Genomic DNA, 22,930 nt, shown 5'->3' with positions numbered 1-22,930 from the left:
GTTCCCTTATATAGGAAATTTTTTACCAATCTGTATAATCTGACCCAATCTGTATAATTTGATTGAACTTGATTTTGTAAAGTGCCTTGAGATGACATGTTTCATGATTTGGCGCTATATAAATAAAATTTAATTGAATTGAATTGAATTAAATAATTTTTAAAATCTAGCTTTAGAGAAACTTAATGGTCAGTTTAGCTTTGCTTTTGACAAAAAAAAAGCAAAGTGGCGAAACCCTTTAATAATTTTTTATCATCGTAAATGATAAGTGTAGGCTATTAGTAACATAAAGGACATCATTAATGAGACTGACAGTATCCAATCTCAGACAGTCTTTTTACTGTTATTTTAGTTTCTGAACAGCGCTGAAAACACGAAGGTGTAGACCTATTTTCAGCATCACAACAAAAAGCACACATTCACAGCTTTACCTGAAGCCCTCAGAGCGGAATGGTGCTGCAGATGCAGCTTTTTGCATATATTTTACAACCTAATAAACGCAGTTTATGACGGAGAAGATAAAAAAAATCGGAACATTTTCAATATTCAATATGTCAGTTGCCGCATTTACAGATTTATACAAATGAGTGGAGCTAATCCACAAGGAGAAATCATAACTGCAGTGGTGAATATAGCCGGAAATAAAGAGAGGAGGCGCTGCCGCTCCGGACCAGCTGGGGGCGCTGCTCAATTCAGTTAACAGCGGCACCCGGAAGCAGGTCGGAGTGTGTCAACAGGACCGACTCTCCTGGTTTACTCCTTTGTCGGTTCCCGTTGGATTCGTGTTTGCACGATGAGTTCAGGTGAGTTTGAGATGCTGTTTAATGTCCTGCCTGATCAGCAGTAACAGAACCGGAACTCCCGGTTCTGCTGTTTGGACCGAGAATCCAGACCTTAGCAGAACCGCTGCTAGCCGAGAGAACAAACGGGCCCTGGCTCCGTGGTTCTGAATTCTGCTGCTATTGTGTTTTGGCTCTACGTTAGTTTTTAAAAATAAATCCGTTTAAATAACCGAGTTGGGAACACCATGACTGACAATAATGATCACCTACAGTGACGTAGCTCCGCCGAACCTGAGCCCCGAAGACTGTTTTGATGTATTTCACTGTACGAGCAGCAATCCCTCATACAGAGACAGCATGAAGCGACAGTGGAGAGGAAAACTCCCCTTTAACAGGGAGGAGAACCTCAACCAGAACCAGGCTCAGTCTGAACGCTCAATCCCCCACTGGGGATTAGAGAAGACAGCAGAGACACAGAAAGCACAGAAGCTCACATTGATCCAGGAGTACTTTCTATGTTATATGGTAATAGCGGATGATCTGCCTCCCTTGGATGATGTCACAGCTAACATAACGCCAGACCAGGTGTACCTACTATGAAGAAATAAAAATGACAGAGAACAAAAAGTTAAAAGCTGGAATGAATGCAAGTAGAGTAAGAAATATAGACCCTGATGTCCTCCAGTAGCCTAAGCCTATAGCAGCATAACTACAGAGATATAGCTCAGGGTAATATAAGCCACTCTGACTAGAAGCTTTGTCAAAAAGGAAAGTTTTAAGCCTAGTCTTAAAAGTTGACGGGGTGTCTGCCTCACGGACCAAAACTGGGAGTTGGTTCCACAGGAGAGGAGCCTGATAGCTAAAGGATCTGCCTCCCATTCTACTTTTAGAGACTCTAGGAACCACCAGCAGACCTGCAGTCTGAGAGTGAAGTGCTCCGTTAGGAACATACAGGGTAATCAGAGCTCTGATATATGATGGAGCTTGATTATTAAGGGCTTTATACGTTAGGAGAATTTTTATGTCTATTCTATATTACAGGTGCTGGAAGTATCAGTAACGCAAATTGTTATTTAACATTACATTTTTTATTTCTCTCTACGTAGATTATTATTATTAGTATAAGAGGCACACTCCCAAATCATAACTTGGTCATTTAATGATTTCAAGACATCCAGAATTTTACCTCTTAATTATAATTTTTAAAGTAGTGCATGAAAAAGAAGATCCTGGGAGTTTTGCTCAAGAAAACAAGAAAAATGGCTGCATGCACGTCAACAAACAGGCTTAAATCGGAGGCAACCAGACTTTCGTTCAGTTCTTTCTGAAAACGTTTCAACACCTATCCAGGAGTCTTTGTCGGTTCTGGAGGCTCTTAATGAGCAACCTGGACATGGAGGACATGGAGGTTGAAGTCAGATACAGATCAATGACCCACCACCACTATCCTGGATTGATAGAAGCTATTGCTTCTATCAATGTGAGTGTGAGTGGAGTACTTGGTCACCTGAATCATGATCAGATGCTGATGTAATCTCTCTGGAATGTGTTGGAGGACTGAGATGTAAACCGGTGAGCTGGAAGCTCAATCATCCTCCTCTGTTCAGTGTTGGCTTTTCTCTTTTGACCAAGATGGCTTCTTTCACCCTTCTTTCAAACCATCTGTTCTCTCTGTCCAAAATCTGGACATCATCGTCATGAACAGAGTACCCTTTGCTCTTAAGGTGGACTGCTGAATCTGGCCCTCCTGTGCTGCTCCATGTTGCTGTTGGTTAGTTTCTCCACTGTAGGAGTCTGAGCGATCCTCGCTGCATTGGACCGCAGACACAACGCTGTGGTTTGGGTGTTCTGTCTTTAGGATGAACCCGTTTTTGTCTGAGTGTTACTAGGTTTGAAATTTACTGGCGTGTCGTGTTTGGAGGAAATTCTCCTGAGTTTCTCAGAAACTCCTGACACATCTGGAACGACAATGTTCTTGCGTCTCTCTGTGTTCGACGCTGCATTGTTGTTGTTATCTGCCCGCTTTGTCGGCTCATTTGACAAAGGCCCGTTTTGCGTAACCACATGTTTGCAGCGGTTTCCTGATGTGCTGTGAATCAAAATGCAGATATTGGTCTGTGTGTGTGGGGCTTGTGGTGAACGTGGATAGGTGCTGAGACGTTTTCAGAAAGAACTGAACGAAAGTCCGGCTGCCTCTGATGTTTATCTGTGCTTGTTTCTGTTGCAGGTGTGGTTGTGAGCTCCACTTGTCCCGGTCTGTACTGCGGTCGCATCGTTGTGAATGAGTCGGTGAAGGGAGAGTGTGGGGTGAGTACCAAACGCCAGCTTTCATGTTTACGGTTTAACTTTGTGTATCGGCTTCAGAAACAAAAATAATGAGCGTTTTTGTTAAAGACGCTTGTTGTTTTATATTAATATTTACCGCTGGAGATGGGCACCAGCGACTCTGCAGGGTTAAGCTGCTACAGCCGATGGATAGATGGATGGTATTTATATTTTTCCATGCAGACCTGACCTAGTTGTGTTAATGTTTACCCTGTAGTGCTGTTGGGAAAACGGGGCATGTGTTGTTTCTGCCGTCTGTGGCGACGCCTCATTACTCTCGAATTGAAGCTGCGTCCTCAGCGGTTTCATTGTTCCCTCTGAAGGTGAAGCTGAAGCTCAGTGAGGGTCTAACCAACAAAGCTGGAAAACCAACAGATTTACTGAGAATGATCTCTGTCCTACTATTAATATACAAAAAATCCCTTCTGCTGACCCTACATGCTTAAAAAGATGAGATTTTTGTGATCTTTCAGGCGGAAACACACTTTTTTTTTTCCTCACAAAGCCAGGTTTTAACTCTGATTGTCTCTGTTAAAAGGTTTGTCCCCGAGGAGAGCGGGTCGACATCCAGAAGGTCTGCAGGCCCTGCACAGAGACCCCCGAGCTCTACGACTGGCTCTACCTGGGCTTCATGGCCATGCTGCCGCTGGTGTTGCACTGGTTCTTCATCGAGTGGTACTCTGGGAAGAAGAGGTGAGACTGGGCCGAACTCACAGACTTTGTCCCCAAAGCGCTCAGAGTCACAGAATATCTGGAAAGAGGAGATGAGACGGAAGTTTCTTTTTTCCAAAATTATTCCGCATGATCACCTGCAGCAGCTTCAGACTCCTCCCTGAGATGGATTAGGTCCACTTCAAACCAGGCTCTGGTTCTTTTCCACTGTTGATCGCATTCTCCTTGCTTAAAGGATCCCTCCGGTTCCTAAGCAGGCAGCCCTGTAATTCCTCCAGAGCCAAACAGTCCGGACCTTTTAGAAAAACCCAGGATCGCAACCAGGAATAACGATGCAAAATACTAGATTAAAGTTAGTTTTTTGAGAATAAGAGTAATAAATTGGAGGTTTCTTTATAACGGTGTAAAAGAGCCCGATTCAGTGTTTTCTGACTGGGTTCTTCACATTTGATCAAAGAAATTATTCAATCAGAAAACACTAGCTATTCTGACATGCACACAATTTTACGATAAGATCGAAATGCATTCGGATTAAAAAACAAAAAAAATAATATGATTGTACTGTTTTTATATGGGTTCACAGTTCATCCTATCATAATGTGTTTGTATACACACCAGGCTTTATTCAGAAAAGAACCACTCTGACATGCGCAATTTCCTTAAAAAACCCACAGAAGAGGTGCTTCCGTCTTTGCTAAACTACAAAACATAGAAAAACAAAGCAGTGTCATATAAGTTCATTTGTCTTACGAGCGCTAATTCTAATTACGGTTGAAAAGTTACTGAATAAATAACAATTTTGAGCTCTTTTACAAGCTTGCTTTTTTTTGGTTAGGAAGTTTATATCGGGAACCCCAACAGTTTTGCTTCTCGACGTATTTCCGCCCCTCAACAATGTGGAAATACGTCACGTTTACATCAGGCGCACATGCACACTCGGGTCATTTTGCCACATTTGGAATAACTTGAGCCTGACGAGCGTTTATATGAACGTTAACCATTTTATCAATCGGAATAAACCGCCCCTCTCAGTCGGATTACAATTTAATTCCGATTGAGTTTAATCCGATCACAATATTCCGACTGCCGTGTTTACATGACGCTTTTTTAATCCAATCTGCCCTTTATTCTGATTACTTTTGTCCACGTAGCTATTGAGTTTGGTCTCCAGGGAGAGTTTGGTTTAACTCAGGTGTTTCTTTGTTGAAATCGATAAACAGAGTAATTAATAATCACAAAACCCAAATAATTAGCTTAGGCCGTCCACATAGTGTGATTTGCAGTCAGTGGGTGTCTTGTTCACTCAATCTGTGGAGTGAAGCTGATCTGGTGATCAATTTCCCTGAATAGATCACTAGGCAGAGATCATTGGTGAGTGTGAAAATTGCCGTAGACGACGTTTAAACCTGTTGTGGATGGTTTTGAACAAACTAAGCGTGGATGAGTTTAAACCTGGTGTATCAACAAGAAAGGACACGTCTGGGACAGGTGGGCCGATTAATGCAGATCCTATTTCAGGTTTTTTTTTTTTATATCTTGTTGTTGCCAGTACTCTGCAGACTGACGATCGTCATGGAAAAGACGATCCGTCTGCTCCCGGCTCCCCCGTAACGCCTCTGTGTGTGTGTTTGCAGCTCCAGCGCTCTGCTGCAGCACGTCACCGCCATGTTGGAGTGCAGCGTGTCGGCCGTGGTCACGCTGCTGCTCACCGAGCCCGTGGGCAAGCTCAGCATCCGGTCCTGTCGGGTGAAGATGTTGTCCGACTGGTACACCATGCTGTACAACCCGAGCCCGGACTACGTCAACACTCTGCACTGCACGCAGGAGGCCGTCTACCCGCTGTGAGGAAACACTCACACACACACACACATGCTGCTGCCCAGAGGAGGTGGCTTAATGTTCTGCTTTGAGCTTTCTCAATTACACAATTACTCAGGTTCAGAGCCAAAGACCCGGCCCTCTGGTTTATAGCCTCATACAGTAGTTCTCTAAGAAAACATTTAGCTTCTTAACAGCTCAGCAGACCCGTGGTGTTCCTCAGGGATCAGGTCTCAGTCCGTGAATCATACAAGGCGACTCAAGTTGTACTTAAGTCGCAAAAACTGAACTAAAAATAAGTAACATTTTCTTGAAATTAGTTTATTTGCCCTTGATTTGAGCAGATAAATATGAATATTTGCCAATGGAACGAGTATTTTGACCCCTAAAATAAGATAATTAGACATCCTGCACTTGAAATAAGATCATGGAGAAGAGTTGTTCCTATTTTAAGTGCAAAAATCTTATTCCATTGCCAGATAATCTTATTTATCTGCTCAAATCTAGGACAAATTCATGCATTTAAAGAAAATGTTACTTATTTTTAGTTCTGTTTTTGCAGTGAGTAAAAGACGTGAGACTTGGACTCCTGATCTGAGGCGCTATTCTTCTTTAGCCCACGGAATGAGTGAAAGGAAGCGTGACATGAGCTACAGACTGTTTTGCTTTGAAATGATGAGCCAGTGATGTTAGTGGAGTATTATGGGATGTTACACTGCAAAAACTGAATTGAAAATAAGTAAAAATGTCTTTAAATTAGCATATTTGTCCTTAATATCAGCAGATAAATAAGATGATATGCCAATGGAATGAGTATTTTTACACCTAAAATAAGATAATTAGATAAACTGCACTTAAAATAAGATGATTTAGATGAGTTGCTCCTATTATAAGTGCAAAAATCTTAGTCCATTGGCAAATCATCTTATTTACCTGCTCAAGTCAAGGACAAATAAACTCATTTTAAGAACATTTTACTTATTTTTAGTTCCGTTTTTGCAGTGTGTTCGCGTCAGCTGTAGCTTCATATTAGTGACCACAAGAATGTGTCTGAAAACGAAGGCCTGAATCAAATGTCTCTGGATAGTGTCAGCACAAAACAAACGTCACTTGCCTCCGACATTAAAATGCTAAGCTAGCTGCAGCGCTACAAGGATGCCGAATGTCCAAAATATCAAAGTACACTGCAAAAAAGGAACTAAAAGTAAGTAAAAATTTCTTGAAATGAGTATATTTTTCCTTGATTTGAGGAGCTAAATAAGACTATTTGCCAATGGAATGAGATTTTTGCACTTAAAATAGGAACAATTCATCTCGAAAATAAGATAATTAGATATCCTGCACTTGAAATAAGACGATGGAGATGAATTGTTCCTATTTTAAGTGCAAAAATCTTTATCCGTTGGCAAATAGTCTTATTTAGCTCCTCAAATCAAGGAAAAATACAATGATTTCAAGAAAATTTCACTTACTTTTAGTTCCCTTTTTGCAGTGTAGAAGCTGTTAGCAGCTAAAAAAAAATCACCAGCTCAGAGAAAACCTTCCAAAACATATTTTGTGCAACATATTGTAAAGGAGGGGGAGAGTATGAGGACCGGGATAAACGTGTTAGCCACTGTTAGAGACTTGGACAAAAGGTCTAGCAACCCCAGTTACGATGCTAATTTTTTTAAACTTTAAAAATCAGTTATTTTCTTTTTGCCAACTTAAAAAATGTAATTAATGATCTCATTCGACGTCTTTAAATCCATCTCTGTTGCTCAGCTACACAATAGTGTTGATCTACTACGCCTTCTGCCTGGTCATGATGATGCTCTTGCGCCCCCTGCTGGTGAAGAAGATCGCGTGTGGCCTCGGGAAGACCGACCGCTTCAGGAGCATCTACGCCGCTCTCTACTTCTTCCCCATCGTCACCGTGCTGCAGGCGGTCGGCGGCGGGCTGCTGTGTGAGTGATTTACTGCCGCGCATTAAAAGCCGCCGTCGTCATCGGGACGTGAGGGTTATAAACCTGTGTGCCCGTGCCTTGCAGACTACGCCTTTCCCTACATCATACTGGTCCTGTCGCTGGTCACGCTGGCTGTTTACATGTCTGCTTCAGAGATTCAGGTAAGCTCCCACCAGTATTAGGTTGTCAGAGGACGCTGGAGTGGATCAGCGGTGTTCAACGCGACACCAAAATGTCTTTAAAACCCAAAACGGCATTCTGGGAATGGTAATAATTGTTGCGTTCTAACCCCCCCTCCACCAGTCACTCCAGTCTCTTATCGCCAAGAAGAAGCGCCTGGTGGTTCTGTTCAGCCACTGGCTGCTCCACGGTTACGGCATCATCTCCATCTGCCTGCTGGATAAGCTGGAGCTGTCCCTGCCGCTGCTCGCTCTGGTGCCGGGACCCACGTTGTTCTACATCGCTACGGCCAAGTTCACCGAGCCCAGCCGCATCCTGTCCGAGGGCGGCAGCAGGCACTGAGCGCCGCCGTCGGCACGGGTGACCGGCGTCCGTCCGCGCTGCTAGTGTAAACGCTGCTCACATGAATCTGTAAATACAGACTTCTGTTTGACGACATAAACTGTTGCCATTTGTTCTGAGATACATTCACTGCAAAAAGGGAACTAAAAGTAAGTAAAACTGTCTTGAAATGAGTGTTTTGGCCCTTTTTGCGAATCATCAGCCAATGATCAGCCAATGGATTGAGCATTTTTACCCCTTAAGATAATTACACGTATTTGAAATAAGATAGTGGAGATGAGTTTTTCCTATTTTAAGTGCTAAAATCTTATTCCATTGCCAGGTCATCTTACTTATCTTCGCAAATAAAGGGCAAAAACACTAATTTCAAGAAAATTTGACATACTTTTAGTTCCCTTTTTGCATTGTTGATGTTCCTCCTCAGAGTTTTGCTGCTCTTCTCCAATGTTCTGTGTTCCTAAGATGATTGTAAATATGTTGAATTGTAAATATGAGTATTTATGTTCGCTGGTTGCAAATAAATGTTTCACCAAAACAAAACTCCAGTTTTAATCTCACCTAGTAGAAATCAAGAATCCCACCTAGGTCAAGACAATATAGGGGGGAAAAAAGCATAACAATAAAATGGAAATCATATTGATCGATGTCGATGATCAACAAATTCAAAACATGTATATTAAGTGCAGCCCTGACCATTTTATGCTGTTGCTTAGCGACTTATTTTTAGATACAGACACAAACATGAATTTAAACTCTACCCTTTATTCAACAAACTTTTTACCAAAACTGCAAGTTTTTAAAAAAGAAAAAAGCCTGCTGAACGCCTGCTCTCTGAACTTTGAAGGGGGCGGAGCTTAGTTCCTGTGTCTGCGTTTGTGATTGGTTGGGATGCAATGACTAATAATAACCTACATGGCTAGAATGTTAAAGGAAGGAAAACTGTTGAACTTTTTGATCCTTTTTTTTTTCTTCCTCTCATCGATATATATGTTGTTGAATTATCGTCCAGCCCTAATCCCACCTGCTGTAGATCAGCGGTCTACAATGTTTCTCCACCGTATCACAGGACGCATGGCGTAAAGCGCCGCAGTCTTTGCTGAACTTTCACTACCGCCTCGTTCCGCTTCTCATTTCTGTGACCAGTGCATTCTGCTCTGCTGAGTCATGCATCCCTTTAACTTCAGTACTTGATTTACTTCTCTATAAATAACTTAGTTTCCATCAGAATTTATGGCATCCTTCTGTAAATGACAAGTTTATCACCAAGGGGGGGGTTTGGTTGCTGGAGGACTCTGTCCACCTGTCCTCACGCTGCCGCCTCAGGACCAGCTTTGATCGCCAGGTCCGTGCGCAAAAACAAGGGAATTTAACTTTGTTTCCACTTTGCTCTCATTGAAGACATTTTAAGTATAAACACATTTAAAAAATTAAATATATAAAGGGTTCTGTCCTGTTACAAGGGAGGTTTCTTCTCCCCACTGTTGCCTGATACTTTCTCAGGACGAGGGAGGACAGTGCAGTGGAAAAGCTGGACGTGACACCTCAATCACACCGAACTCAAATGTTTGGAATCGGCTTTAAAATATATTTTAAAAAGACTCAAAAAGATTTGGTAATGTGATCCGATGTGCTTATTTGCACCCAGGTACAGGTTGTCATCATTAATTATCTCAATCAGACCCAGTTTGGATTTATTCTCACGTTTCAGCTCAACAGACAGAACAGACCACAGGTGAACGATCAGCAAATCCTTTTATTAAATTCACATTTGATCCAACGTTGCAGCATAAGAAACACAATATCATGTCGTATCTTTGGTGTTTTTTTTTTTTTTTTTTCCACTACAGACTTATGTTGGATCGGTTTATATAAATATGTCCAGCAGAGAGACATTAATCAGTGTGAGTACACCTTCCAGGCGGCGTGAGGATACGTTCAGAGACGGCTCAGGGCCCAACGGGTTTAAAGTACCCGCGGGTTTCCTCTGAAACTAAAAGCGAACGCCTGCAGAACCGTGAAAACAACTTCACTCCGACTCTGATGTGTTTCACCTCACTGGTGATCAAAGGTAATACATTTCCTGCCCTTTGCACATGTTCCCCGGGCTTTTTGCGGGTCACAGCGAAGTCGTCGTTAGAGTTTAAACTACTTATTTCATATTTAGATATGTTTTCAGAACAGACCCCAGCAGCTGTGGGAGGGAAGGGGGGGGGGGAACAAAACAAAACACATCAGTGGTTCAGAGGCGAAGCCGATTTCTCCCAACCGTGAAAAGAAACGACAAAAACAGGGTCGGTGTCGAGCAGAACTGCTTCCTGAACCACAGATCGGCTCATCTGGACAAACTGGACGCTGTAATGTGAAGATCTGAGATGTTTTACATATCATGCATCCATTTCAACCTCCTGAACATAAAAAAAATGTTCTGCAAATCTGTTGGGTTAAGGGGGACAAGAGCTTTCGTGGTAAAAACAGAGCAGCAGGAAGTTCTGGTTCCGCTGGGCCGGACTGGACATCCATGTGTCTGATCACTGGGACCCCGCAGAGCAACACCCAACACTGTAGTGACGGAGACTCGGAGCTGAAAGAGTGAACATATTAAAAGCTTCTGCTGCTATAAACCAAAAACGGATCATCGGGTTAACGTCTCCTCGCGTAAAGAGCAGGAAATCATCAGGATGTTTTGGACGAGCTGCAGGATCAGGAAATCATTTTTGGGTGTCTATGCAGAGCTCCTGTCATCATCATCATGGTTACAGCAGTACGATTGTTCCAGGGGAGGAGGGAGGGGGGAATCCCAAACGTTCCCCGGCCCGGATGTTCAATTCCAATTCAAATAACGTCCGACAAGAGACGCCTCGCAGACGGCGTCCGGACCTGCGGCTGATTTACCACGCCACACTCCCAGCGTCACTTCTGGATGTAGATGATGATGAGGCACAGAGTTCCCACCAGTCCCAAAGCCTGGAAGCCCAGGAACCAGAGCAGCACCCAGAAGACCACCACCACCACCGGCTCCACTGTCCTGTCCCCGAAGTACACCTGGGTGAAGCCCACGCCCCGCAGACACTTGTTGATCATGCCGAACAGAGTCCCCATCTTCTCGCAGTCGTCCACCCGGGGAGCTCGGACCGCCGGCTCGCGGAAGCCGTGCGGCCCGGCTTGGCTGGGAGGCCGGGTCCGACCGGGATCCACCTGCAGGGAGGGGGGGGAAGAAGAGGAGAGAAAATGCAGCTGTGATTAACAGGCTGTGGCAGGATAGACGGAACCGATTCAAACCTAGATTTCAGGTACTGGAGAGATGCATGGTGGTGGTGTTGTTTTTTAGCAGGATTAAAACCAGTAGGGACTTCGGCTGCGTCCCACTTAGTGGAGATCTGGCTGCTCTAGATGTTGAATCATTAACTGGGTTTAATGGACACTAAATGGAACTGGTGCATCAGTGTTGACAGCTTCTCCTGTTGGGACACAGCTTCCTGTTTCCCTTTAAAACACACACACGCACACACACGACCCCACCCTCCATGGTTCTGATGACAGCACCACATGTCCAGCTCAGCCTGCTCACTTCTCTTGGACCCTCACTGACGTTTATCACAAACCCCAAACGAACCAAAAAGCAACAACACAGAAGCCGAACCGAGCTCAGAACCCTGACGGTCACACGTGTTCACGAGTTGAGCTCGAACCGAACCGAACCGCCGATCTTTCCACTCCCTACAGTTTAAATCGTCTGTTTTTTTAACGGAGTTCCGTTCGACTAATAACAGATGCTGTTTTTTTGTTTGTTTTTAGCGGAACAAACTTTGAAAGCGGAACCGTTCGTCGTGTTTCAGCTCGGTTCCTTTCTGCGCCGACCCAACAACAACACCACCACCACCACCACCGCCGCCCCGGGGGTTCCGGTGAGTTTCCCCGAGCCCAGAACCAGTTTAAAACAGCAGGTTCGGTGCTGTGGCAGATAAATACCCCGAATGAGTGCTGCTCCCCGCGGAAGGTCTGCGCCGAGCTCCGGCTCCTTTGCTCCTCCACAGAGAGCCCGTCTGCTGGCCCCGGCACCGCTGACATGTTCGGGTTACAACTTCCAGAACCCGGAGCGAACTGACCTGGGACCGAGAGACGAGCAGGACAGGCAGCCCTGAGAGGGAGAGGCGCCCCGGGCCGTTTACAGACTTCTGGTGGCTGGAGCGCCCCCTGCGGGCTGGGAGCGTCACTGCTTCTACCGATAGTTGGAGAACGAGCATATTTTACAGCGGGTTACATTTTAGGACCAAAAAATTACCCAATTGATAAAGGGTTATTGATACTGTTTTAGAATTGTTATCATCATTCAGATCAAATAGGAAATATGTACATCAAAAATGCGTATATAACAATAAAAAGTATCTTTAATTTGTCCTTGAGACTTTGAACATTGAAGACCTATCCTGTATGTATGTATGTATGTATGTGTATATGTATGTATGTATGTATGTATATATATATATATATATATATATATATATATATATATATATATATATATATATATATATATATGAACGTAGAGAGAAAAATAAAGTATGTGTGTGTATTGTTGAAATGTAGGCTGCACAGTTGTGCAGTTTGCAGAAGTGTTGCCTTGCAACAGGAAGGTCCTGGGTTTGAATCTTGGCCCAGGGTCTTTCTGCATGCAGTTTGCGTGTACTCCCAAATAATTATTGATACTTGCATGAAGGCCAGATGATATCCCTTCCCTTCTGTATTCAGACTTGTCATCATCCTGGATCAGACCGATGAGAGTGGCGTCATCTGCAGACCCCTTTATATTTTATTTGTTTAACTTTAAGTTAACATGGATTTTCCATGACTGTATGACTAGTCTTTTGCTGTACGGATTTGCATGACTCCTACGACTGATGTAAATTTGCAAAAATTATCTTCCTGGTCAGCAGAACTTTATCAGATTCTCTTCAATTGATGGCAGGTGTGAACCCAAAGATAGTGAATGCTGAAACATAATCAAATTGTTGTTCAAAAAAGTATTAATTTAAGGCTTTGCACACTTTTGCTACAAGATAATTGAAGCAATTACTTTTTAAAAATTTCCATCGGACAAAGTAGTTCGATTTTTAGTTAAATAATCCAGAATACATGTCTGACTGAAAGTAAATATATTCAAAAAAGAAGCAGACTTTAGACTTATTCTATTTTCAAAGACTAAATGTCCTATTTTCTATTTTTTCCTCTTTGATTAAACCTAAAAACATGTCAGTAACCCTTTATGTCTGGTAATTATGATGGCTTTCTGCTTACATGTATTACAAACATGCAATTTAATATTAGAATAGTTCATTAGAGAAATAAAATGTATACAGATATGTGGGCTTACTTAAAATGACGAGCCTAATCAGAATGTGTGTTCTAAGTGATGTGAATACCTGCACCATAGCTTGAAAAAAGATGCTCATTTAAAATAAACTATGTACGATACCAGGAAATGTGATGCAAATGCCGCTTTGCACCTCACCCAGAAACCGAAAAGCTTCTGAAGTTTCTGTCACCCTATTTTCAGCTGTTGTAACAAGAATACTGTCTGTTCAGATTTAGGTTCTGCTCAGAAACTGCCTGCGCTGCAGCACCAGAGGCCCGGCCCAAACAAAGGGGACTGACATCTTCTCTACGGATTAGTGGGTCACAGCAGTTCCTTGTCACTGTATTACTGAGCTCCCTGCGTTCACATGGCTGGAAGAAGTCAAGTTAGGACGAATGAAGGGGAAAAGCTGGGTCATAAACACACACAACTAAATAAAAGGAGGGGATACAGACAGAAACAAGGGCACCAAATGTCCAGATGAGAACAAAATGCAGGTAGATAGGAGAAGGTATAGACAGGTAGAGAGGCGCACATGTAGGAGAAGGTGAAGAGGAAATGAAGACAGGAGGATGTACAGCTAGGAGAGGATGAAGCCATAAAGATGTGCAGGTAGAAGGATTCATACACAAGAGAAAGTGCAGATAGGGGGAGGTGCAGAGACGCTACTAGGTGGCAGATAGGAGAATATACAATCAGGAGGAAAGTGGGAAGTACAGACATGGAGAGGTAGAAATGAAATAGAGGCAGGAAAAGGTGCACAAAGCAAAAATATGCAGAGGGAATGAAGTTGCTGAGAAGGTGCAGAAAGGAAAAAGTGGTGCTGGCAGAGGAGGTGCACATTCAACCAGGTGCCTAAAGGAAAAAAGGGGAAAACAGAAGGACAATGTGAGGAGGTGGAGACAGGATAAGGTGCAAATAGGAGGAGGTGCAGAGAGGAAAAGACAAAATATGTAAAGACCTTCATATGTGAACAAGAACATCGGAAACAAAACAACATGATTGTTTTTTTTTGTGGTCACTCCTGATGAAACAATCCACAGAGAGGATGAAGGGTTTACCTCTCCCTGGGACCCCTGTCGGCTCAGGCGGGCCCTCCTGCTGTGATCTGCCACTCTGGCACTGAGGTGAGGGATTACAATCCCGCCCGTAGGAGCGGTAATCCCAGCTAATCTGGGATTCCTTTCTCATTCTGCAGCAGCACGGACAAAGCCGGGGACCGCAAGTATGGAGAAAGGGAGGACGTGTGTGAGCAGCGGGTCCGTTTGACGCGAGATGTTCCTGCTGGTTCTCCTTCACGTCCTGCAGTCAGCTGTGTCGACCCGTTCCTGCCCTTCTCTCTGTGTCTGCAGCAGTGGAGTGACAGAGCCCAGGTAGCCCATTTCTATGGTCCCGTGTGCCGCTGACTGGTTCTGCTTTCTGCGTGCGACTCATTAAACCAGGTTCCTTTATAAATCATCTGCAAATGTTTCAGCTAAACGTCGGAGTGCAGAGACAGATCATGCACTCGTGCAAACAAATCTGAATAATATTAGGATTTCTGTTTTAGTGAAAGTTTTACTTGTATTTGTCTCACACACAGCTGCATAAAACACCGAGACATCTGCTGTAAAGACAAGCATGCAGAACACGTTGCGGTTTCAGTTTTGATTTGCTAATTGGCACCAGTTTCTATGTTAGTTTAAACAGTTTGAAGAGTGTTGTCTTGTTTTTTGGTCCCATTAGATCCCATTAGGGCCGCTTCATCGTGGAGCAGTAGTTAGCACCAATGCCTTGTAGCAAGAAGGTACTGGTTCAAACCCAAGGTCTCTCTGTGCGTGTGTGAGTTCTTTCTGGGTACTCTGGCTTCCTCCCACAGTCCATGATCATTGAGTTAATTGGGCTTTCTAAATTGCCCTTAGGTATTAGTGGTGTGCGTGCACGGCTGTGTGTCTCCATGTAGTACCTCTCGCTCAATCGGCCACCTGTTTTGTCCATGCAATGACAAGTGAGTGTTAAAAATGGATGAGTGGAGTTACTGCATGTTGGACTAGTAATCAGCACTGTTGCCTTGCAGCAAGCAGATCCTGGTTCAAATTCCTCCTTCTGCATATTCTCAACGTTAGACGTGTGTATCTGCACTGCAAAAACAGAACTAAAATAAGTTACATTTTCTTGAAATGAGTGTGTTTGTCCTTGATTTGAGCAGGTAAACAACATGATCTGCCAATGGAATGAGTATTTTGACTCCTAAAATAAGATCATTAGATATTCTGCCCTCTAAATAAGATGATGGAGATGAGTTGTTCTTATTTTAAGTACAATTATTTTATTCCATTGGCAAATAGTTTTATTCACCAGCTCAAATCAAGAAAAAATGCACTAATTTTAATAAAATTTGACTTATCTTTCGTTTTTGCAGTGTGTCGCCTTGTAACAGAGCACCTATTTTTATTTAGTTTTAATTAAATCCGCTTTTCACAGAATCATGCCCTCCTTGTGTCCCCAAACCACCAAGAACAATCCTGGCTTCTTTCTTTAGGACACAGAGTCAAAGCTTTGTTGAGCTCTGTCATTTCTTATCATTCTTTATTCTTTATAAAATAAATTCATAATCAGACAAAATTCATGACATTCTATTTATTCACATTTAGTTTTCTTTTTGAATGTCCTTTTATGTTTTTTGTTTTACTCAAACCTTCCTTTTTAATTGAACGATCCTTCCTTCTTGCCAGCGTTTAATAAGAACAACCCCTCGTCTGTTTTTAGTGCTAAACCCCATCATACAGGAAAGACCACTATAGACCTGCTGAGCCATTTATTCCCTCAACTCCCATTAGTGACGACTCCTGGAGAGTCTTTAAAACTTTCTTATCTGGTCTGCTTGCTTGTTGCGTGTTTCCAGCCTGTAATTTTAGCTGTTGCTAGGAACAGGAACTATCTACATGTGACCAGAACAATCGCAGGTTTTACATCATGTACCACAGCCAGATTAGTACAGTCATCTCTCTGTTTATCCACATTATTCTCTTACGCTCTCAGCAGATATAACTTAATGGGATTCTCTGTCAATAAAATTATATCTGGAATAAAATCTGTGGCATCCTGTCGCATGCCCGTTACCTATGTGTCCAAAGTCAAAGTCAAAGTATCTTTATTAGTTTCCCTTGTGAGAAAGTTGCCTTGGATAGAAGGATCAGGTGCACTGCACCACATATTCAATTATTGATAAAAGTAATATTTTATAAAAAATAATAATAAAATAGTAAAATAATAAATATAAAATAGTAACATCCGGGGAGGACTCAGAGTAGAGCCGCTGCTCCTCCACGTCGAGAGGAGCCAGTTGAGGTGGCTCGGGCATCTGGTCAGGATGCCTCCTGGACGCCTCCCTGGAGAGGTGTTCCGGGCACGTCCCACCGGGAGGAGGCCCAGGGGAAGACCCAGGACACGCTGGAGGGACTATGTCTCCCGGCTGGCCTGGGAACGCCTTGGGATTCCTCCTGAGGAGCTGGCCCAAGTGGCTGGGGAGAGGGACGTCTGGGCCTCCCTACTGAAGCTGCTACCCCCGCGACCCGACCCTGGATAAGCGGAAGAAGACGGACGGACGAATAGTAACAACCGTTCATAAATCACGGTTCGACTAAAACGATCATTAAAACCATGCAAATCAGCCTTTAAAAGAAACTAAGATGAAACACCGCTGCCCTCCCAGTTTTCTGCTGTAGATCATAAGAGGTCATAGATATGGCTACCTGCGTGTCCAGTGTAGGTTTTGCAAACGTTTCTCTATTGCTTTGCTTGTTCTGTATTTCTGCCTCAGTTCTGTTTTTTTCCCCTTCCTTTCCTCTCCTTTCCTTTCTTTCCTCTTGTTTTTTAAATAATCCCTTTTATGTGCTCATTATAAACTTTGGTCCAGACTAAAGGCATCATTGTTGCGCCGTGCATCCCTGTGGCGATAACAGGTGATGCCTTCATGGCTATTAATGCAACCTGTTTACACATCATCATCAAAGCTGTCAGAACATGTTGTTTTATTAAGAAATTACAATGAAAAGGATAAATCTTACTGTGTACTGATGCAAAACCAAATTAAGGCCAAAGGCAAAGCTTGCTGTGATATAATGCTAAACATGAAAATGAAGCTTTTGTTATTCAGATTTGATGAATGTGCAGCTCTGTGGTGCTCGCGCAGGTCGGTCCAGTGCAGCGACCCGAGGACGTCGGCGCTTCCTGTCAACGTCCCGGCCGACACGGTCAAGCTTCGCCTGGAGAAGACCTCCATCACCAGGGTGCCCCGGGCGGCTTTCTACAACCTGTCGGAGCTCCGCTTCCTATGGCTGACCTACAACTCCGTAACGTCCGTCCACCCCAGCAGCTTCGTCAACCTGAAGGCTCTGAGGGAGCTGCGTCTGGACGGAAACCTGCTGACGGCCTTCCCCTGGGAGGGCCTGAGAGACACGCCACGCCTCCAGACCCTGGGGCTCCACAACAACCGGCTGTCCAGCCTCCCGGCCCACGCGGCCCTCTTCCTCCCCAACATCACCTACCTGGATCTGTCCAGCAACAAGTGGGTCGCGGTGCCACACAAGGAGGCGTTAAAAAAAGCTGAGTTCAGTGTTATTAGGCATGCGCCTCCTGCTCATCGCTGCTCTCCTCTCCTCAGGCTGACCATATTACCAGCTGAGCTTTTAGACCTCTGGTTTCCTCTCCCAGAGCTGCAGGAAGGACCAGTTCAAAGAAAGATCTTAGGCAAGTATGTAAGGCCATTGAACACGTCTGCCGTCCCGAGGACTCATGTTGAGCTTTTGGGGTCTGCAGCAATAAAAACCATCACCGCAGACAAAGATGCACCAGGTTGGGTGTTTAGTAGGAGGACACCAACCACAGATTTCATGCACTCCTTTAAGCAGTCGGAGAAAGTTCAGCTTCTTTTGGGCTCTTCAGTTAACCACAGGAGGTCTACAGAGGGCTGGACGATATGGAAAAAAAAACATATAGATAAAATAGAAATCATATTGATCGATATCAATAATTATCAACTAATTAAAAACATATATTTTAAGCGCAGCCCTGGCCATTTTATGCTGTTGCTTAGCGACCTATCTTTTCAGAAAAAGACACACAAACACTGAATTTAAACTCAACCCTTTATTCAACCAACTTTTTACCAAAAAAGAAAAAAGAACGCGTGATCTCTGAACTCTTTGAAGGGGCGGGACTTGGTGACGGAGCGTCGTTTGTGATTGGTTGGGAGGATGTAATGACTGTTATATTAACCTAAGATAGGCTAGAATGCAAAAGGAAGGAAAACTTTTATTCTATTTTTATTGACCCATCATCAATATGCGTCTATTGATCGATTATATATATCGTTATTGAATTATCGTCCAGCCCTAACAGATACATAATATTTATTCACTTAAATGAATGCATTGAACCAGGTCTTTGCTACATTATTAATAGTGTGAACCTTTTCTTTGGCAACTCTGTCCACAGATAAGGAGGACTTTAGTGTCTCCGTCCATCAGTGTCTCCTGTTTTTGTGACGATCAGTGAATATGTCCGAGATTTCTCGCTGTGATGTGGTGAAGCTGTCTATGTCAACTTTCTTATTTTGCTCTCAGAGCTTTGTTTTAGTTATTAATTCCTCTGTTAAAGACAAGGGAGCTGTGAGATTTAGGCGTCCGATCACTGCCGTTTGTTCCTCTAGCAGATTACCCTGACATCTCCGACGTGAATGTCACAAAACTTAGATACAGCCTGGAGCTCGGTCGAAGAAAAAGCTCTTTCTATAAACGCAGGAGCTGCCAGTCATAATATTAGAAATTAGTGGTATAAGTTGGTATCGCAGTTTAGTTTACTTTGGATTTTATTTAATCCGGGCCAAAATCATACATACTGTCGTCTGTTTGGGGTTTTGTTGGGAAAATGCACCACCTAACTGCGTGTTCGTTTATTCTGGAAATTAAGGAATCATATTGACTTTAATAACTCACAGAGGCAGAATCCAAAGTTAATCATAATGTGTTAAAAGAGTTGAATAGTACAAAACATGCATCGATACATGGATCTTCCTTGTTTGCACTGACAGCTGGGGTCTCAAGCGAAGAAGATTCTGACTTTCTAGTATTTCTGTGTGATTATCTAAATGGGATGCGTGCCCACATCCTGCAGTGTTGGTCTCTGCCTCGTCTCTGGTCGGTGTCATCTGGTCTTCATTTGCTTCTTTCTTGAAGATTCACACCTACATCTCTCCCTGGTTGTGAGCTATAGCTCTTTTAACCTTCCTGAACACAGACTGTCTCTGCAGCAACAACATTCCTTAAAACACTCCCATGTTGCTGACTTAACCTCTGTCACGTCATGATTGAACACGCTGCAAAAACAGGTTTCTCAACAGGTTCTTTATGTTAATAAGATTTGGTATTCCTTATCGGGTTTATTGTTTTATTTGTTTAGGTTTTTCTAGTGTTTAAATATTTCTGTTTATTTCTTTATCTGCCTTTAATAAATGTCTCTTTCCACGAGCTCTTATTATGCTCATTAGGTCCTTCGAGAGCCATCTGTATTCATTCAATGCAGATTCCTCGGCCAGTTGCCCCAGACCATGTCATCATCCTGCATTCTGCTGATTAAACTCACCTTGTTTCCCCGTCATTGATCTGCTGCCCCGCAGTTATGAGCCATTTATTTTTCTTTCATTGCTTGTCAGATCCTTCCATGCTCCTGTCCCCCTGTTGACTGGCCAGCGAACAACTGTTCTGCCGGATTCTGGTTCTCGCAGAGGTCTCCAGTTCCTCTTGTCTTCAACATGAATAAGTTCTACTCGGGATAAACTGACAACAGTGTGGATTCTGTTCTCCTGTCTGCATCTGGGTCCAGCTTCGCCACAACAAGCGACGACACATGGGCTACGTTCACACTGCAGGGAAATGCAACCCGTAACAGATTTTCTTTCACGGCGGTGTGCACGGTCCGATGCCGATTAACGTAGCCATCAAGTCTCATATACCATTCCACACGGCCGCTAATATTTGTTACAATGTCCCTTAGTAAGCTGCACTTCCTCTACCTGCTTGTTGAAGCCATCGTCAAACTTCTGGCTCAACAATTTCGGGATATTTCACCCCTTTTGGCAGATGTGGTGGAGACTATTCAAATATGTCCTGATGCATCTCAATAATCAGGTTGGACGGGTTCTTCTTCTCTGAAGAACCAATCCAGAGGATTTAATCAACCTTTTTTTTATATATATATATATATATATATATATATATATATATATATATATATATATATATATATATATATATATAAATAAAAGGTTAAATAGATGTGGTGTTCTGGTACAGATCTGGCTTCAAAGCACAGAGCAAAAATCTTCTGTTTGGATGAGGTTAGGACTTTTCATCCAGCCTGTTTTATCCATTCCAACAACAGTTTTTGAGTTTGTTAGGGATCACTGTCCTCCAGGATCTACCAGCTGCACCTAGTCTGCTTTAAACGAAAGGATAATTCAAGAACAACCCAGGAACCACTACGGTTCAAGTCTGCCATGAGCTGGAAGACCTCCCTCACTGTCGACAGGGAAGCCTGTTTTAAATATCACCGTGAACTGAGAAAGTCCTGAACCACATAAATAAACCTGCACGAAACACTTCGCCTTGAAGCTTGACTTAAATTCTGGAGAAATGTTTTATGCTTCGACGAGAGAAAGACTGAGCTATTTGGCCACAATGACAGCGACTATCATAGCATGAGAGTTGAGACGAGGCTTTCAGGTGGAAAAACACTGTAGAGCGTGAGGGTGGCAGCATCATGCAAAGCGAAGAGATTAACAATGCCAGCCACGCCTAAAAAGCTGCTTTTGGTGAACGTCTGGCGTCTGCAGACGCTGAGTGAAGATGACCAGTTTCCCCCATCTGTGCTGCCGCTCCTGAGCGGCTGATCTAAACCAGATGAAAATGTGCTCCTTTCCTCAGGTCTGCATGACAACCCCTGGCTGTGCGACTGTCAGATTTCCATGCTGACGTCGTTGTCCGCGTCGGTGGGGAGCCCCGTGGTTCTGATGGACCAGCTGCTAATGTGCAGCAGGTCCGTGGGTCGGTCCGGGTTGCTGCTGACGCAAGCCGAGCTCTCCCGCTGCATGAGGCCCTCCGTCCAGCCTGCAGCCACCAGGGTCGTCTCGCCGCTGGGCAGCAATGTGATTCTCCGATGTGACGCCAGTGGGTACCCAACACCGACGCTGACGTGGATTAAAACCTCGGCGTACACCGGTGAGCGATGCAGGGCCTCTCTCAGGTACCGGGAGCGGTGCTACGAGCGTCTGAGCTACAGCAAACACACTGCAAAAACGGAACATAAAATAAGTAAAATGTCCTTAAAATTAGTGTATTTGTCCTTGATTTGAGCAGGTAAATAAGATTATCTGCCAATGAAATGAGTATTTTTACCCCTAAGTCAAGATAATTAGGCATCCTGCACTTGAAATAAGATGATGGAGATGGGGTGTTCCCATTTTAAGTGTGAAAATCTTATTTCATTGGCAAATAATCTTATTTACCTGCTCAAATCAAGGACAAATACACAAATTTTAAGAACATTTTACTTATTTTAAGTTCCGTTTTTGCAGTGCGTCATGCAAAGATCTGATTTTTTTTTTTTTTTTTTTTTGCAACAGGTTGCTGTCAGCAAGACCTCCTGCAGAGCTCTGAACAGCTTCCCAGGATTTTGGACACCTGTGAGTTGGGTCTCCGCTGCCATATACGCACCCAGACTTTAGTTTGTCCTCAACCCGTCACTGTTAAAATCTTTTTTCCTAAGATATTTTAATGTGCTTTCTGCTCAACCTCGCCGCCATGTGTTTCAGTCCTGCAGGAATCTCCTCGAGTCGGCGTTCGCTGGTCCATAATCAGTCTGAACGGCCTGTCGTACAAGGATGCCGGGGAATATCGCTGCCAGGCTCGAAACATGGCCGGAATATCCGAAGCGCCGATCAAACTCAGGGTCATGGGCATCGCAAGACTGTCTGGTGTCCCGAAGAAAAAATCACCAAAGACTTTGACCAAATCGTCACCAAAATACAGAAAGCCGCTCCGGCCTCCCGCCTCCAACAACCTCAAGGGGAAGGCGACTCTGAAAACTACAAGCGGCCCGCCATCTTTACAGAACAACGCCCAGGAAGTTTAAAACCTTCACTCTGGAGGACTTTAAGAAAACAAGTGTTTAGTTTAACTCCACCAGACCTAAACTAAGACCCTCCAACAACTCTACAAATGCTCTGCTAGAAGAACTAGTTGAATGTGAATCACTGGGAACCAACAATGTCTGATAAGTTTTAGTCTCTCTTACTTTTTTTCTAAAAAAACAAAAACACGGTAGTTCCTGTTTTCAGAGCCCTTTAAAGATTCTGCACCGCTATGATACCACCTGTTTATAAAAAATTAAATAAAATGAGTGATACAGAAACTTAAATGTCTTTTTTTTTCACATTTTGCTGGAGGTTGCAGCAGAGATCAGCACAAGGTGGT

At 43.6% G+C, this 22,930-nt stretch overlaps 3 protein-coding genes across 3 annotated transcripts; 2 read left to right on the top strand and 1 right to left on the bottom strand.

Annotated features, from left to right (window-relative positions):
• The first annotated feature begins 677 nt into the window (after window positions 1–677).
• Window positions 678–8,206, top strand: LOC105919029 (jnk1/mapk8 associated membrane protein). The gene is made up of 7 exons (XM_012854238.3): window positions 678–803; window positions 3,010–3,089; window positions 3,646–3,800; window positions 5,414–5,620; window positions 7,362–7,543; window positions 7,628–7,704; window positions 7,847–8,206. The coding sequence occupies exons 1-7, from the start codon at window positions 794–796 to the stop codon at window positions 8,063–8,065; spliced, it is 930 nt and encodes a 309-aa protein (XP_012709692.1). The 5' UTR covers window positions 678–793; the 3' UTR covers window positions 8,066–8,206.
• Window positions 6,565–22,862, top strand: lrit3b (leucine-rich repeat, immunoglobulin-like and transmembrane domains 3b). Its single transcript, XM_036150468.1, has 8 exons — window positions 6,565–6,600; window positions 13,936–14,545; window positions 14,617–14,791; window positions 17,593–17,967; window positions 18,064–18,149; window positions 21,383–21,676; window positions 22,081–22,140; window positions 22,270–22,862. Exons 3-8 carry the CDS (start codon window positions 14,694–14,696, stop codon window positions 22,587–22,589), a joined length of 1,233 nt encoding a protein of 410 aa, XP_036006361.1. The 5' UTR covers window positions 6,565–6,600; window positions 13,936–14,545; window positions 14,617–14,693; the 3' UTR covers window positions 22,590–22,862.
• On the bottom strand, window positions 9,799–12,246 carry fam241a (family with sequence similarity 241 member A). Its single transcript, XM_012854239.3, has 3 exons — window positions 12,035–12,246; window positions 10,933–11,260; window positions 9,799–10,900 (listed from the first exon to the last, which is right to left on the bottom strand). The coding sequence occupies exons 1-2, from the start codon at window positions 12,131–12,133 to the stop codon at window positions 10,976–10,978; spliced, it is 384 nt and encodes a 127-aa protein (XP_012709693.2). The 5' UTR covers window positions 12,134–12,246; the 3' UTR covers window positions 9,799–10,900; window positions 10,933–10,975.
• Window positions 22,863–22,930: the final 68 nt, after the last annotated feature.

Source organism: Fundulus heteroclitus, chromosome 19 (assembly GCF_011125445.2).
Source record: "Fundulus heteroclitus isolate FHET01 chromosome 19, MU-UCD_Fhet_4.1, whole genome shotgun sequence".
NCBI lineage: Eukaryota > Metazoa > Chordata > Actinopteri > Cyprinodontiformes > Fundulidae > Fundulus > Fundulus heteroclitus.
Note: the sequence above shows the minus strand (reverse complement) of the source record. Positions and strands in the feature narration are given on the sequence as shown.

Coding starts and splice junctions, on each gene's coding strand:
- LOC105919029 (XM_012854238.3), top strand. Junction 3,801..5,413: donor TGGTACTCTGGGAAGAAGAG/GTGAGACTGGGC, acceptor GTGTGTTTGCAG/CTCCAGCGCTCTGCTGCAGC. Junction 5,621..7,361: donor CAGGAGGCCGTCTACCCGCT/GTGAGGAAACAC, acceptor TCTGTTGCTCAG/CTACACAATAGTGTTGATCT.
- fam241a (XM_012854239.3), bottom strand. CDS start 12,133: ATGTCAGCGGTGCCGGGGCCAGCAGACGGGCTCTCTGTGGAGGAGCAA. Junction 11,261..12,034: donor GGGAGCAGCACTCATTCGGG/GTATTTATCTGC, acceptor CCCTCCCTGCAG/GTGGATCCCGGTCGGACCCG.
- lrit3b (XM_036150468.1), top strand. CDS start 14,694: ATGTTCCTGCTGGTTCTCCTTCACGTCCTGCAGTCAGCTGTGTCGACC. Junction 14,792..17,592: donor AGTGGAGTGACAGAGCCCAG/GTAGCCCATTTC, acceptor GTGCTCGCGCAG/GTCGGTCCAGTGCAGCGACC. Junction 18,150..21,382: donor AGTTCAAAGAAAGATCTTAG/GCAAGTATGTAA, acceptor TCCTTTCCTCAG/GTCTGCATGACAACCCCTGG.